Raw genomic sequence first — 14,799 nt, forward strand, 5'->3', positions numbered from 1 at the left:
GACTGCCGGCACCCTTAAATCGCTGTTAAGTCACGAAAATCGCGGACCTAGGCACCGAAGTGGGCCTTTTCCGAGGAGAATCGTAAACCGTGGCATTCAATTTGAAAATCGCGACCCAACAACCAGTTACCACCCGTCCCTGGTGGCAAGTGTGCATACTAATGCCGCCTTGTTCTTCTTCTTCTTCCTGCTCGTCCGCACATTACAGACCATCGCCGTGGAGTACGAGAGCTACCTGCCTTTTTTTGTGCACCTTCACCCCCGCCTCCTACCTTCCATGGCCCCTCCCGAACCCCCGATGAAGCGCTCTAAGCAGTATGACATCAAGAAGCAGCTGCCGTTGTTGTACAGTCAACGTTTGGAGCTCATTTCTTGTGTTGAGAAAGGAGAGTTTTCAAGGCTGGCGAAAGAATTAGGGAAAAATGAGTTGACCATAAGGACGATCTACAAAAACAGGGAGAAAGTGAAGAAGTGCGTCAAAGCTTACGGGACAGTGCTCATTGATGGCCGGGTACGGTGCAGAGACGAAGCAGTAATTTGAGAGAAAGATGTCTGGAGATGTTCGTCATGAAGCAGGCAAGGAAGAATATTCCGGTCGATGGCTCAGTCATCAGGGAAAAGGCTAAGATTTTTCATAAACTGGCAAGTCAACAGCTCCATATCAAACCCCCTAAGCCCTTCCATGCTAGCCATGGGTGGTTGGCTAACTTTCTGACAAGGAAGCACCTTTAGAACGTTCATACGACTGGAGAGAGACCGTCTGCTGACGTGGCCGCGGCAGAGGACTTTCCAACCGTCCTCCAGGCAGTTATGGAGGAAGGGGGTTATACAGCAGAACTGTTTTCAACATAGACGAGACTGGACTCCAGCGGAAAAAGCTGCCTAGCATCACATACATCCCACATCAACACCGAAAGGCCCAGGGAAGGAAGCTCGACAAGGGGCGCTACACAGTCGTTTTTTGTACCAATGCCAAGGGAACATTCAAGATGAAGCCTTTTGTAATTAATAAGACAGAGTCCCTTAGGGAGGTGGTGCAGTGGGCAATGAGAAAGCTTGGGATTGAGAAGTGGCTGGTTAGAGTGGTTATGGCTATGTATGTGGATGCTCACATCCAAGTGAGAGTAAATGGAGATCTGAGTGGCGAGTTTTTTTGTGAAAGTTGGCATGCATCAGAGGTCAGTCTCGATCCCCTTATTGTTTGTTGTGGTGCTTGAAACTCTCACATGACTTCAGAAATGGACTCCCATGGGAGATGTTGTATTCTGATGACTTGAAGTTGATTGCAGAGAATGAAATGGAAGTGGAGGAAAGCATTAGGAAGTGGAGAGACAGAATGGGGCACAAGGATTTGAGAGTAAATGTGGATGAAACAAAAATGATGATATCTAGCTCTAGGGCTGGTGGTTGCACTGGCAAAGCAGAGGGAGAGTGGCCATGTGTGGTTTGTCACAAGAGTGTGGGAAGTAACTCCATCTTGTGCAGTATTTGTTATAAGTGGGTGCATAAGAAATGCATGCTAATTTTATGCGTGCAGTTTGTCGTAGAGCATGTAGAGATTAAGGGATGTGAAAAAATTGATCTTGCTGGTGATTCTCTTGAGTGTGTGGAAACATTCTGTTATTTGGGGAGACATGTTATGTGCTTGAGGTGGGACGAGGGTAGGGAGTGTTTGGTGGAAGTTCAGGGAGCTGTTGCTTGCCCTAACATTGAGAGGGCTCTCCCTCCTTGCTAAGGGATCTTTGTATATGGCATATGTTAGGAGTGTAATGCTGTATGGTAGTGAAATCTGGACAATAATGGACGAGGATATTCTAAGGCTCAGACATACAGAATGACCATGATTAGATGAATTTGTAGTGGGTCCTGGAATGCGAGGTCTTGGGGGGGTTAAGCTTACGATTGAAGAGTTGAGAGGAAGGATGGGACTGAAGTTTATTGGTGATGATGAGGAGGGGCAGATTGAGATGGTTTGGGCATGTGGAGAGGATGGAGGAAGACAGTTGGGTGTGGAAAGTGTGAACTGTGAATGTTGGGTGTAGGGATGGGAGAGGCAGATCGCAGAAGACCTGGGACAAGGTCATAGGGTGTGACCTCAGGGATAAGGGGCTGTATGAGGAGGCTGTCAGAGATTGAGCAGCATGAAGAACCATCATTAGGTGACCATAGCCGATGCATGTAAGCATGTTGGTGCCTTTATAAATGATAAATGATACAATGAGAATCTAAATTTAGACACAGTGACAAGTCATTTTAGTGTTCTGATTCTTTCCCCAGAAGTTTCCAGTGACTGTTGGTTAGTAATAAGTTGATTTTGGTCCATGGTTAAGCTTCCATCCCATAGAAAACTATTAGCTTTACTGTAGCCAACCAGAGGATAGGAGTTCCTCAAGAGAAAGTCTAAAACAATTTTCATTGATCAATGGACTGATTGATTTTGTTGTCACCTACCATCCACACACTTGGGTCACTTTCAGGTGACTTTGTTGAGTGATGAGACTAATTGTTTAGTTGCAGCCCAGGATATCATCTACAATGTTAGGTGATAACCACATAAGCAAATAAACACCCAATGGTTTAGTGGGGAATGTGCTCCAGCTGGATGCGATCCATAGGGGTTAATGTCTGAGAGATGATTGTTAAGAGATGAGGAACTGGCCTTCACCTTGAATGTCAAGTAGCCTATCCCTGGCCCCCTGCATTTCTTATGGGGTGATGTTGGATTAGATGATGGATGGATAAATTGAATGAAATTTTTTGATTTTTTAAAAATAAGTTTGTGTAATACCCCTGTTTTCTTGCCAGTTTGAGGTGTACCAGATTGAGAAAGCTGCCAAGAATGTCAAGGAGGCGGCAAAATGCCTGGGAGTTTTGTAAGTGTTGCACGGAACTCATGTTTGTAATACACTATTTATAAGGTACCTGGTAGTCTTTATACAGTACGTATGATACTCATTACAAGTCACCTTTGTAGTACAATCTTTTTTATTACATCCACAATTATACCTGTAAGCATGATAATCTATCTATCTATTGCCAGACGCCTCAATCCCGTTCGGGGTGGACACAAACAAATCGCCTCCACGTCGCCCTGTCCCCCACCATTTCACTGCCCCCCTCCCAACTCACACCCCCCTCTCTCATATACCTCTCCACCCCATCCCTCCATCTCATCCTCGGCCTTCCCCTCCCTCTTCCCCCCCTCCACCTCACTCATACACTCACTTTGTCAGTCTTTCACCCTCCATCCTCTCCACATGGCCAAACCACCTCATTGTATTCCTCTTAATGCTTCCTATCACATCCACATCCACACCACAACGCTCCTTTGTATCCTCATTTGTCAGCCTGTCTCTCCATGTGACTCCAAAGGCTCCTTTTAAATAACTCATTTCCACTGCTCTCACTCTTGACTTGTGTCCTTCCAGCAACGTCCAAGCTTCACTTCCAAACGTTAGAGTTGGTATCACAATACTGTCATGTAGTAACTTTTTCACTTCCATGCTCACTTCCCTGTTTCTTATCACTGCTTTCAAGGAACCAGCAACCTTTCTTCCCTGCTGTACCCTTTCAAGCACTTCACCCTCCAAACCTCGATCCTTACTCGTCACACTACCCAAGTACTTAAACGTACTCACATTTTCCAAGTCCTCACCATCCAACCTCACTGTACGTTCACTGACTTCATCTCTCTCAAAGACCATCACTTTACTCTTCCCTACATTCACCTTTAGATTCCGTTACTTACACTCTCTCCCAAACTCATCCACCAAGCCTTGCAGCTCTCCTCTGTCTTCACTTAACAACACAGTATCATCTGCAAACAGCAGTACAGGAAGTTTCCAGACACTACCCTCTCTCACCAGGGCCACTCCAACATCCACTACCCTACCTTGTACCTCTTTTATTACCCCATCCATGTACAGATTGAACAACCATGGAGACATGACACATCCCTGTTTTAACCCAACCTTCAAAGAGAAAAATTCACTCAATTCACCATCCACATGCACTGCAGCCTTAGCACCATCATACATACTCTTCACAGCATTCAACAACTTCCCATCCACTCCATATATTCTTAATACTTTCCACAGTCCTTGTCTGTCCATCGTGTCATATTCTTTCTCCAAATCCATGAAAGCCTCATACAACTTCTTTCCCTTCTCTAGAAACTTCTCCACTAAAGATCTAAGAATGAATATCTGATCTACACAACCTCTTCCCTTCCTAAAGCCTCCCTGTTCTTCTCCAACTAATTCTTCTGTTCTTTCTCTAACTCTGTCAATAAGTATCCTACCATACACTTTTCCTATTATACTGAGAAGACAAATACCCCTATGATTACTACACACTTCTTTTTCCCATTTTCCTTTGTACAAGGGAATAATTACACCTGACTTCCAGTCCTCCGGGACTCTACCTTCCTCCCAGTCCAATCTGCACATCTTCCACATCCATTTTACTACTATCTCTCCCCCATGCTTCAGCATTTCACCACACACTTCATCAATTCCTGGGGCTTTCCCCAATTTAACTTTCTTCATTGCTTCCACACCTATCCTACTGATTTCTTCCTGTCTTCTCACCTCTCTCCTTCTCCCAGCCATTCCCCAGCCACTTATACTCGCATTACTTATGATCAACAATTCCTTAAAGTGTTCTCTCCATCTGCTCACTTTTTCTCCCATCTCCACTAGTAGTCTACCATTTTTATCTTTCACTCCCCTGCTAACTTCACTTCCACCCTGTCTTACTCTTTTCACCTCTTTCCAGAACATTTTCTTACAGTCCCTCCACTTTACACTCACGTTCCTTCCAAATTCCTCATCCGCTTTCTTCTTACTCTCTCATACTAATCTTTTCACCTCTCTCTTTCTTTCTACATATAACTCTTCCGCCTCTCAACTTCTTCCTCGCCCCTATTTCTCATCCGTTCATTGTATGCTTTCTTCTTTTGTGCCACAGCCTGTCTCACCTCTTCATTCCACCACGCTGTTCCTTGCACACCCATCCGTCTTCTCTTCATCCCACACACCACATCACATGCTGCACATATTTCTTCTGTGAATATCCTGCACACACCTTCCACGTCCCCCATCTGCTCCAATTCATATTTTGCCCAATCGTTCCTCCACTTCTCTCTTATATTCTGCCTTTTTCTCATCCTCTTGTAACCTTTCCACTCTCCTCACAAAGACTTCTTCTTCCCATCCTTCCCTTCTTCTGTTTCTCCATCTTAATTGGACCTTGATTCTGGCCACCACCAAGTAGTGGTCAGAAAGTCCACTCCCCCAACCTCTATAAGCTCTTGCATTCATTACACATTTTCGCATCCTTTCATCCACACACACATAATCAGTCATTGCCTTCCTTTCATTCAGTTCACCACCCGCCCTTCTCATCACTCGACATGTATACCTGTGGATCATTTTGTGCCCGAAGAGGGTATTGGCTATCACCAACCCCCTCCCAGCACAAATGTCCACTAACGCACTGCCATTCTCATCTATCTCAGCAGGCACACCCCACTCACCAACTATTCCATCCACCTTCACATTCCCTACTTTACCATTCATATCACCAATCAAAAACACTCTCTCATTCCTTCCAAACTTTTCCATGCACACTTCCACATTTGTACAGAACTCTTCTCTCACTCTGCTTGCACAATCTTGCGTTGGCGCATACACACACACAATTGCCCACATTTGTATTCCAACTTTCAATCTTACCCACACAATCCTTGACCCAAGTGATCCATACTGTCATATGCTCTTCTTCCATCTTTTACTCATAACTATACATACTCCTTTTTTTGCCCTCTCATTCTCACCTACTCCTGCACATATACCCCATCCATACTCCCATTCTCTCACACTCTCACCTCTCCATTTAGTTCCAGTTATTCCACATACATCAACTTTCGCACCCTCAAGCACCTGGACAATCTCTCTCTCTTTCACCTCATCATTCGCTCCCCTTACATTCCATGTTGGGATTACCATGTCCTTTGTCCGGTCCTTGGTCATCATCTTTTGGTCAGTCCTTGTCCGAGGCATATTGTTTGTCTTTTTAGTTAGTTGTTTTCTGGGGAGTGGCACTAACCCTCTGCCAACCCTTTTAGTCTCCTTTTACGACAAGCAGGGATACTGGGGGAGTATTCTTGAAAAAAAAAAACCCTACCTCCACAGGGGGGGGCTTGATAATCCTTATCAAAATTACATTGCCACCTATAAAGTTGGTCTGCCATTTATCTCCCAGTTTGCAGTACCAGGTGAATGTAAAATAATTTTACTATGTACCAGGATCTGAACTCTACAGTAAAGAGACCAAAGCATAGTAGATTATCTGTTTTTCTGTGCTATATTTAGCATTGTTGAAAATTTAGGAAATATCCCTTTATTTTTTTGATCTACGGTACTGTAATTATGTCTTTTATTTATTACATTGTTGGAAGGACACAAGTCAAGAGTGAGAGCAGTGGAAATGAGTTATTTAAGAGGAGCCTGTGGAGTCACGTGGAGAGACAGGCTGACGAATGAGGATATAAAGGAGCGTTGTGGTGTTGATGTGGATGTGATAGGAAGCGTTATGAGGAATACACTGAGGTGGTTTGGCCATGTGGAGAGGATGGAGGGTGAAAGACTGACGAAGAGAGTGTATGTAAGTGAGGTGGAGGGGGGAAGAGGGAGGGGGAGGCCGAGGATGAGATGGAGGGATGGGGTGGATAGGTATATGAGAGAGGGGGGTGTGAGTTGGGAGGAGGGCAGTGAAATGGTAGGGAACAGGGCGACTTGGAGGCGATTTGTTTGTGGCCACCCCAAACGGGATTGAGGCGTCTGGCAATAGATAGATAGATAGATATATATATTATATTTTAAAATAAATGCCTCCTGTACCCAATCCAGTGAGACGGCATCTGAAAGCAAGAGAAAACATTATTATTCACTCACATTCAGATTCTTAATTGTAGTTTGTGTGCAATAAAACAACTTTGACACATCCTCATTGAGGCCGATAAGTATGTGGTATTCCCACAGTTGCTGCACTTCTTACTTCTTATTCAGTAGATCATCTGTAATTATTCATTGCCTCATAAACCATTATTTCCTATTTACTCTGTTCCAGACAAGCCTCTCATCCTCTTGGATGCTTAGTCCTTTAATTTGAGATACCATTTGAGGCGTTCCGAGCCAGAAGGGCGACCGTGCATTTTGCTTATGTGCTTTGACATCTAATTACCAAACTGTAATATACTTTAAACATATCATGTTTACCACCATTTTAATTGTCATGGCTAGCAATTTCAAGCTAAACAATAAAATGCTTATAAGTATAATTTTACCATTGTATAATTAGCCATGTCAAGGTTTAACAACTAATTACCGAAAATAAACAAAGTGCACGGTCGCCCCTCTGGCTCGGAGCACCTAATTTTTGCCATTCTTTCCCCTCTTCCTTGACCCCCATCTACCTTTCATTCCACTTCAACAAACCCAAGTCAGTCCCTTCCAACATATAGTAAGCCTTCCATTTGCTGGTCTGATGTTTCAGAAGGAAGTACTGTGCAAAGAGAATTAGACAAATAGTTTCATAGGAACCATTGTTTTATTCCTAATGGTGAAAAGAAAATCCTTTTTTCCCCCCAGATATCCAATATTTGCTCTTCTGAAAGTTTCTGTCCCCAGTTATGTGTATAGTAAATAAAAGTACAGTACAGTATTCCCTCCACTATCAGATGTAATAGAGCAAAAGCATATCCGGAAAGTGGTCCCATCCGGAAAGTGGGCACCTGCATGCTGGACTAGTACTTAAGGACCCTAACTCAGCCTAACTTTGAAAGCCACCTAAATAACTCCCTACCGGGCATGCATAGCACCTATTTAAACATATTTAAGACCCTATTCACACCAATAATGGACATAAAGCATGAAATAAATGAAAAGGAACCAAAGAATGAGGAATTAGAAGTGACTGTACCTCATCCAGGGTACTTACAGCACATCTGTGGCCACCTTCTTAAGGCTTTGGCAGTGGTGAAAATGCTCTTGAAGCACGTACAGTAATCCAGTGTTGTGCTGCACTTACAGTAATTCTTTGCACTGTGAGTTATAATTGTTTAACATTGCACATTGTTAATTGCACCACGCCAGTTTCAACCGCCAGTTTGCACTCCACAGTTAATCCTTTGCACTCTCAATTCTAATTTCTTAACACTGCACAACACTGTAAATTCCTGTGTGGTCTGCTGGCGAGGTATTGCAGTTTATTCACAAAAAAATGAGCTCGTGTGGCATCCACTCGCGATCGAAGTTAAGCAGTAACTGTTGGAGTGTATGTGGAAACTGAGTTTGCCAGATCACAACAGCCACATTACCAAACTCCTCAATTTTCATTACAAATTTAACTTTTCATTACCAAATTTCATAAAGCTAGCATTTATTCATCACTAATTATATATACAAGTGGAAATACATGTAATCACTCTCCTTATAATGAACAGTATGTTGATTATTTTCATGCTGTGTAGGCTAACAAATTAATCAGAGAGAACAGACAATTCATCATCTCCATCCTGTGTATCCTCATACGTGTGAAAAATCCATTTGGTAATGCATTATTCTGATTCATTACCAAACGAATTTTTCATTACCAAATTGGCCCACATTTGGTAATGAAAAATACCAAATGGTAACCCTGACAGGGGAAGGGGGAGGGGGGAGGAAGGAAGGGGTGAAGAGGCCATGGTGTAAACAGCTGTTCGGCGCTGCGCGGCAAATTTCAAGTTACGGGAGGGAAAAAAATAGTTTTTTGGGAGGATTTTTTGTCTTTTTTTGGCCATTTTTGGGATCTGAAGGTCCAGGCCCCCAGTGTCCGGTAAGTGGGATGTCCGGTAAGTGGGATGTCTGGAAAGTGGGCGTCTGGAAAGTACAGGGATTACTGTATGTATAAACACATATCATTAGTAGACATAATTTAGTGACAGGTATAAGAATTTACTAGTCATCAGTAGAGAGGATGCACTGATGTCAATAAGCCTACAAATCTGATCTTCTACTGGACATGTAGCTACCAGGCCCTCACCCAACACACATGCAACTACTGTACAGTACAGGTACACAAAAAACACAAATAAGAACGTAGTTTCAGAGTTTTTATTTGGATGTACACATTCACAGTGTTACAAAATTATCAAAGTAAACTCGCAATGCCTCATCAGCCTAAAGTATGATATGAGATACCGAGGAAAAAGTTTTTCTGGTTAAAATCACACACCTTTGCTGAGATTCTCCAAACATGCTACGCATAGTTTCTTTAACAGATCAGTCAGTTTTAAGGCAACTCAAAAATACAGGCTGTTAAACCTAATTAGCTACTGAAAAATAAATGAAATTTACTCCAATCATCCTTCTTCACAGTCCTGTAGCAGATGTTGCTACTTTATATACAGTCTACAATGAATGGTTACCCAAAGATCTCACAATGCCTGTGTTCTAGGTGGTACAGTGACCTCTCAGCTAATGTGAGGGATGTGTTCTTTAAACAGTTGGCCACCCCCCCTGGAATTATGGTAGATAGATAGGTAGAACTCACGGAGGGTTCGACAGGAACGAGTCCTGTTTGTTTAGTTGCTGGTTTCCCGCCAATTTGGAAGTTTCCAACCACAATATCTCAGTAACTGCCATATGATGATTTGAGCAAAAATATTTCATGGGTAGGTGTGTTCTCTATTACTGATTCCAAGACAATGATGTACATTTGAAGTAATTGTGGAATGGTCGCTAAATTAGTGATACTGCCCCACCACAGAGCTGTTTTGTAACCCCCAGCCATACTCCATGGGTTAAAAGTAAGTGAAGGGGGGGGGGGTTAGGTTCTGTGGTTGTAAAATTTTGTGATTAGTCTCTCAATGTAGTGTGTATACAGTATACTGCTTTGTGTATATAATTATCTCATACTTTTTGACATGTAGAGTATTTATTATCACAAAACAAGACATCTTTAGTTAACATTTTAGCTATTCTTGCAAGCCAAAATGGCCAGCAAAGTGAAGTGATCATTGCGCTGGCAATTGGCGTGATTTGTTCCGCAATGCCTAACAGCAAAGGAAGACAGAGTTCATAGGGATCCTCCAGTTGAAAAAGCTCTGGCTGGTCTTTTGGTTCTCCTAAGTGGTACTGTACTTCTTACATCTTTATAATTAATTTGCTATGTTCAGAAGATGATAAACAGGCTGTGATGAAGTGTGATTATAAATATCTGTATCTTGTCATCAGAGGGCTCAGATAATGATTTTAAAATACCAGAAGTAATTTGAAATCATTAAGAAGCACAGGATTCAGATTTTATTTTAACAATAATTTTAATTATTATTTCCTCATGCTCTACTAGAATATTTTATTCACAGTTACGGAATTGATATTAAGCTCAACTGAATACCATCACAGAAGCAAACTGCAATCCAATCTTGTTTTCCATTTCTTATTGCAAGTAAAATTTTGCTGACTGTTGGTCATACTCTTAAAAATGGCTGTTTTGATCCCAACTTGATGGCATCTTAACCTGGAAATCTGCTGATGTTTTTGTGTTATTTTCAGGATTTGTTAATGTAAAAAAATTGTTTAGTTTTCTGTCTATCTGTCCATCTGTAGCCAAATGTTCTAATCCCACAAGGGGTGGCCACAAATAAATCATGTCCATGTCACCCTGTCCCCTGCCATTTCGATGCCGTCCCCCAAACTTACACCCCCTCTCCCATATGCCGGGACCCCTCCACTCCATCTCTTCATCTCATCTGTGGTCTCCCCCTCCCTCTCCCCCTCTCCATCCCACTCACATGCACTTTCCTCGTTAATCTCGCACTCCATCCTCTCCACATGGCCAAACCACCTCAATGTATTTCTCCTAATGCTTTCTATCACATCCACACCACAATGCTCCTTCACTTCCTTATTTGTCAGCCTGTCTCTCCATGTACAGTAACTCCTCATGCTTCTCTCAAATCTCGTTTGCTTCTCTCAAATCTCGTTTCCATTGCTCTCACCCTTGACTTGTGTCCTTCAACAAGGTCCAAGCTTTGTCTCTGTATATTACAGTGTGTATCACAGTACTATCTTGCAGTGACTTTTTTACTTCTGTGTTCATTTTCCTGTTTCTTATCACTGCTTTCAGTGAACCAGGAACCTTTTTTCCCTGTTTTACGCTTTCAAGCACTTCATCCTCTAAACTTCCATCCATACTTATCACATTACCCAAGTACTTAAATGCACTCACATTTTCCATTTCATCATCCAGTCTCACTGTGCATTCTGTGACTTCATTTTTCTCAAAGATGATAACTTTACTCTTCCTGACATTCACCTTTAGATTTTGTTTTTTTACCGACTCTCCCAGTCTCATTCACCAAGCCTTGCAGTTCTTCTTTATTTTCACTCAACAACACGGTATCATCTGCAAACAACAGAACAGGAAGTTTCCAAACACTGCCCCTCTCTCATTAGGGCTGCTCCAGCATCCACTGCCCTACCTTGCATCTCTTTTATAACTCCATCAATCAATCATTTCCTGTGGCACCCCACGGGATGCATAGGGCCTCAATGAACTCTCTCCACCAATATTTGTCTCTTCCCATCTCCTTCAGGTACCACCAACACTCCTCTCCTGCTTCTCTTTTCATTGTCCTCAACCAGGTTTCCCTCGGCCTACCTCTACCTCTTCTTCCTCTAGCAGTCCACTCTGGCATATCCTGTATTAAACTGCCTTCTTTTCTGTATATGTGCCCCAGCCACATCCAGCAAGACTGTCTCACATATTCATTAACTGGTTCCACTCTCGTAATATCCCTTACTCTTTCATTTGTAACTCTGTCTTGTCACTTTACCCCAAGAATCCTTCTCAGTATTTTATTCTCAAATCCTAATACTTTCTGATCTGTTGCAATTGTACTGTACCATGACTCATGCCCATAAATTAAAATTGGTCTAACCATGGACTTGTAAATTTTCACTTTAGTATGTACCGAAAGCATATTATTATCCCAAACACATTTCAACATTCCAACAACTCACCAAGCCTGTCTAATCCTCTCCTCAATTTCATTGTTTAATGATCCAATAGATGTTACAATCATTCCCAGATATTTAAAGTTTTCTACGTTCTTTTAGATGATACAATCATTCCCAGATATTTAAAGATTTCTACATTCATCACCACATTATTCCCAATTACACAATCGATTTGGTTCTCCACGTTCATATTAATAATTTCAGTCTTTCCACAATTTATTACCAATCCCACTTTTCCTCCTTCCTCCACCAGACATCTCGTAAATACTCCATATACAAATTGAAAATGTGAGTACGTTTAAGTACTTGGGTAGTGTGATGAGTAAGGATGGAGGTTTGGAAGGTGAAGTGCTTGAAAGGGTACAGCAGGGAAAAAAGGTTGCTGGTTCCTTGAAAGCAGTGGTAAGAAGCAGGGAAGTGAGCATGGAAGTGAAAAAGTTACTATATGACAATATTGTGATACCAACTCTAACGTGTGGAAGTGAAGCTTGGACGTTGTTGGAAGGACACAAGTCAAGAGTGAGAGCAGTGGAAATGAGTTATTTAAGAGGAGCCTGTGGAGTCACATGGAGAGACAGACTGACAAATGAGGATACATAGGAGCGTTGTGGTGTGGATGTGGATGTGATAGGAAGCGTTATGAGGAATACACTGAGGTGGTTTGGCCATGTGGAGAGGATGGAGGGTGAAAGACTGACAAAGAGAGTGTATGTGAGTGAGGTGGAGGGGGGAAGAGGGAGGGGGAGGCCGAGGATGAGATGGAGGGATGGGGTGGAGAGGTATATGAGATAGGGGTGTGTGAGTTGGGAACGGTGCAGTGAAATGGCAGGGGTCAAGGTGACATGGAGGCGATTTGTTTGTGGCCACCCCGAACAGGATTGAGCCGTCTGGCAATAGATAGATAGACAAATTGAACAACCCTGGAGACATGACACATCCCTGTTTCAGCGCATCATTCACGTAGAAAATTTCACTCATTTCACAATCCACGTGCGCTGCAACCCTAGTTCTCTCATACTATCTTCCTGGCAGTCAACAGCTTCCCATTTACTCCATATATTTTTAATGTTTTCCACATTCCTTCACCATCCACTCTGTCATATGCTTTCTTCAAGTCCATGATGGCCACATACAGCTTCTTTCTCTTCTCTAGAAGCTTTTCCACAAAATACCTTAGAATGAATACCTGATCTGCACTACTTTTTCCTTTCCTGGAACCTCCCTCTTCTTCTCCAAGTAAATCCTCTGTTATTTCCCTAACTCTTTCAGTAAGTATCCTACTATGTACTTTTCCTGTTACAGTAAGAAGACAGACACTCCTATGATTACCACACACTTCTGTTTCCCGTTTCCATTGTACAGGGGAATAATTATACCTAACTTCCAATCCTCCGGGACTCTACCTTCCTCCGAGGCCAATCTGCACATCTTCACATCTTCCATTATTTTGAAGAAAAAAGTTTAGACAAATTAAGCGGTCAATATATATATCGTTTCGTTTCGTTTTTAAAGGCTCCAACATGCTTGCAGGTGTCGGCCTTGGTCACCTAATGGCGGCTCTCCACGCTGCACGATCCATTGCAGCCTCCCTGTTCAGTCCCTTAACCCTAAGGTCACACTTAATGACCTCGTCCCATGTCTTTCTCGGTCTACCCCTCATAACCCCACCCCCAATATTAACACTTCTAACCTTCCTCACCCAATTATCATCCCCCATCCTCTCCACATGTCCAAACCACCTATATCTACCTCTCCTCATCACAACACCAATACACTCCAGTTCCATCCTACCTCTCAACTCTTCCATTGTAAACCCAGCCCCTCCAGGCCTTGGACGCAGGGACGCACTGCACATCCACCTAATCATTGTCATTTCTGTATGTCTGAGCCAGCGAATGTCTTCCTCCTTCACTGCCCAGGTCTCACTGCCATACAGCAGTACACTCCTAACACATGCTGCATACAAAGACCCCTTAGCACGTAGGGAGAGCCCTCTCAATGTCAGGAGAGGCAAGAGCTCCCTGAACTTCTTCCAACCACTTCTCACCCTAGCCACAGAGCTAGCTCCAGCCCCACCTCCAGCACACAACATGTCTCCCAAATAACAAAACTCTTCCACACACTCAAGAGATTCACCAGCAAGTTCAATCCTTTCACGTCTGACGATCTGCACCTGCTCACCCCGGCACGCCGTACACATAAAATCAGCATTATCTCGCAGTCTACCTCTGATACCACTACATCTCTTATGCACCCATTTATCACACACACCGCACAAGATGGAATTACTTCCCACGCCCTTGTGGCAAACTGCACATGGCCACTCTCCCTCGTCTTTGACAGTACCGCCACCAACCCTAGATATCATCACTTTTGTTTTATATGCATTTACCCTTAAACCCTTTTGCCCCATACCATCTCTCCACTTCCTAAACCTTTCCTCCGCCTCCCTTTCGTTCTCTGCAATCAACACCAAATCATCAGCGTACAAGAACTCCCACGGGAGTCCATTTCTAAAGTCACGTGAAAGGGCTTCAAGTACCAGATAAACAACATGGGACTCAAGACTGACCCCTGATGCACACCAGCATTCACGGAAAACTCATCACTCAAATCTCCATTCACTCTCACCTGGGTGTGGGCACCCACATACATGGCCATAACCACCCTAACCAGCCACTCCTCCAAGCCAAGCTTTCTCATTGCCCACTTCACCACCTCTCTAGGGACT

The 14,799-nt window shown here is 43.1% G+C and overlaps 1 protein-coding gene across 1 annotated transcript in view; it reads left to right on the forward strand.

Moving 5' to 3' along the window:
• IntS10 (integrator complex subunit 10) overlaps nt 1-14,799 on the forward strand; it is a 157,208-nt gene that overhangs the window by 16,258 nt on the left and 126,151 nt on the right. Inside the window, exon 3 of the mRNA XM_080267138.1 lies at nt 2,806-2,873. Within this exon, the coding sequence (XP_080123264.1) occupies nt 2,806-2,873 (68 nt within the window). The remainder of the gene's footprint in view (nt 1-2,805; nt 2,874-14,799) is intronic.

The sequence above is a fragment of the Coenobita brevimanus genome, chromosome 23, assembly GCF_032717465.1.
Source record: "Coenobita brevimanus isolate Jiangsu-jjx chromosome 23, ASM3271746v2, whole genome shotgun sequence".
Lineage (NCBI taxonomy): Eukaryota > Metazoa > Arthropoda > Malacostraca > Decapoda > Coenobitidae > Coenobita > Coenobita brevimanus.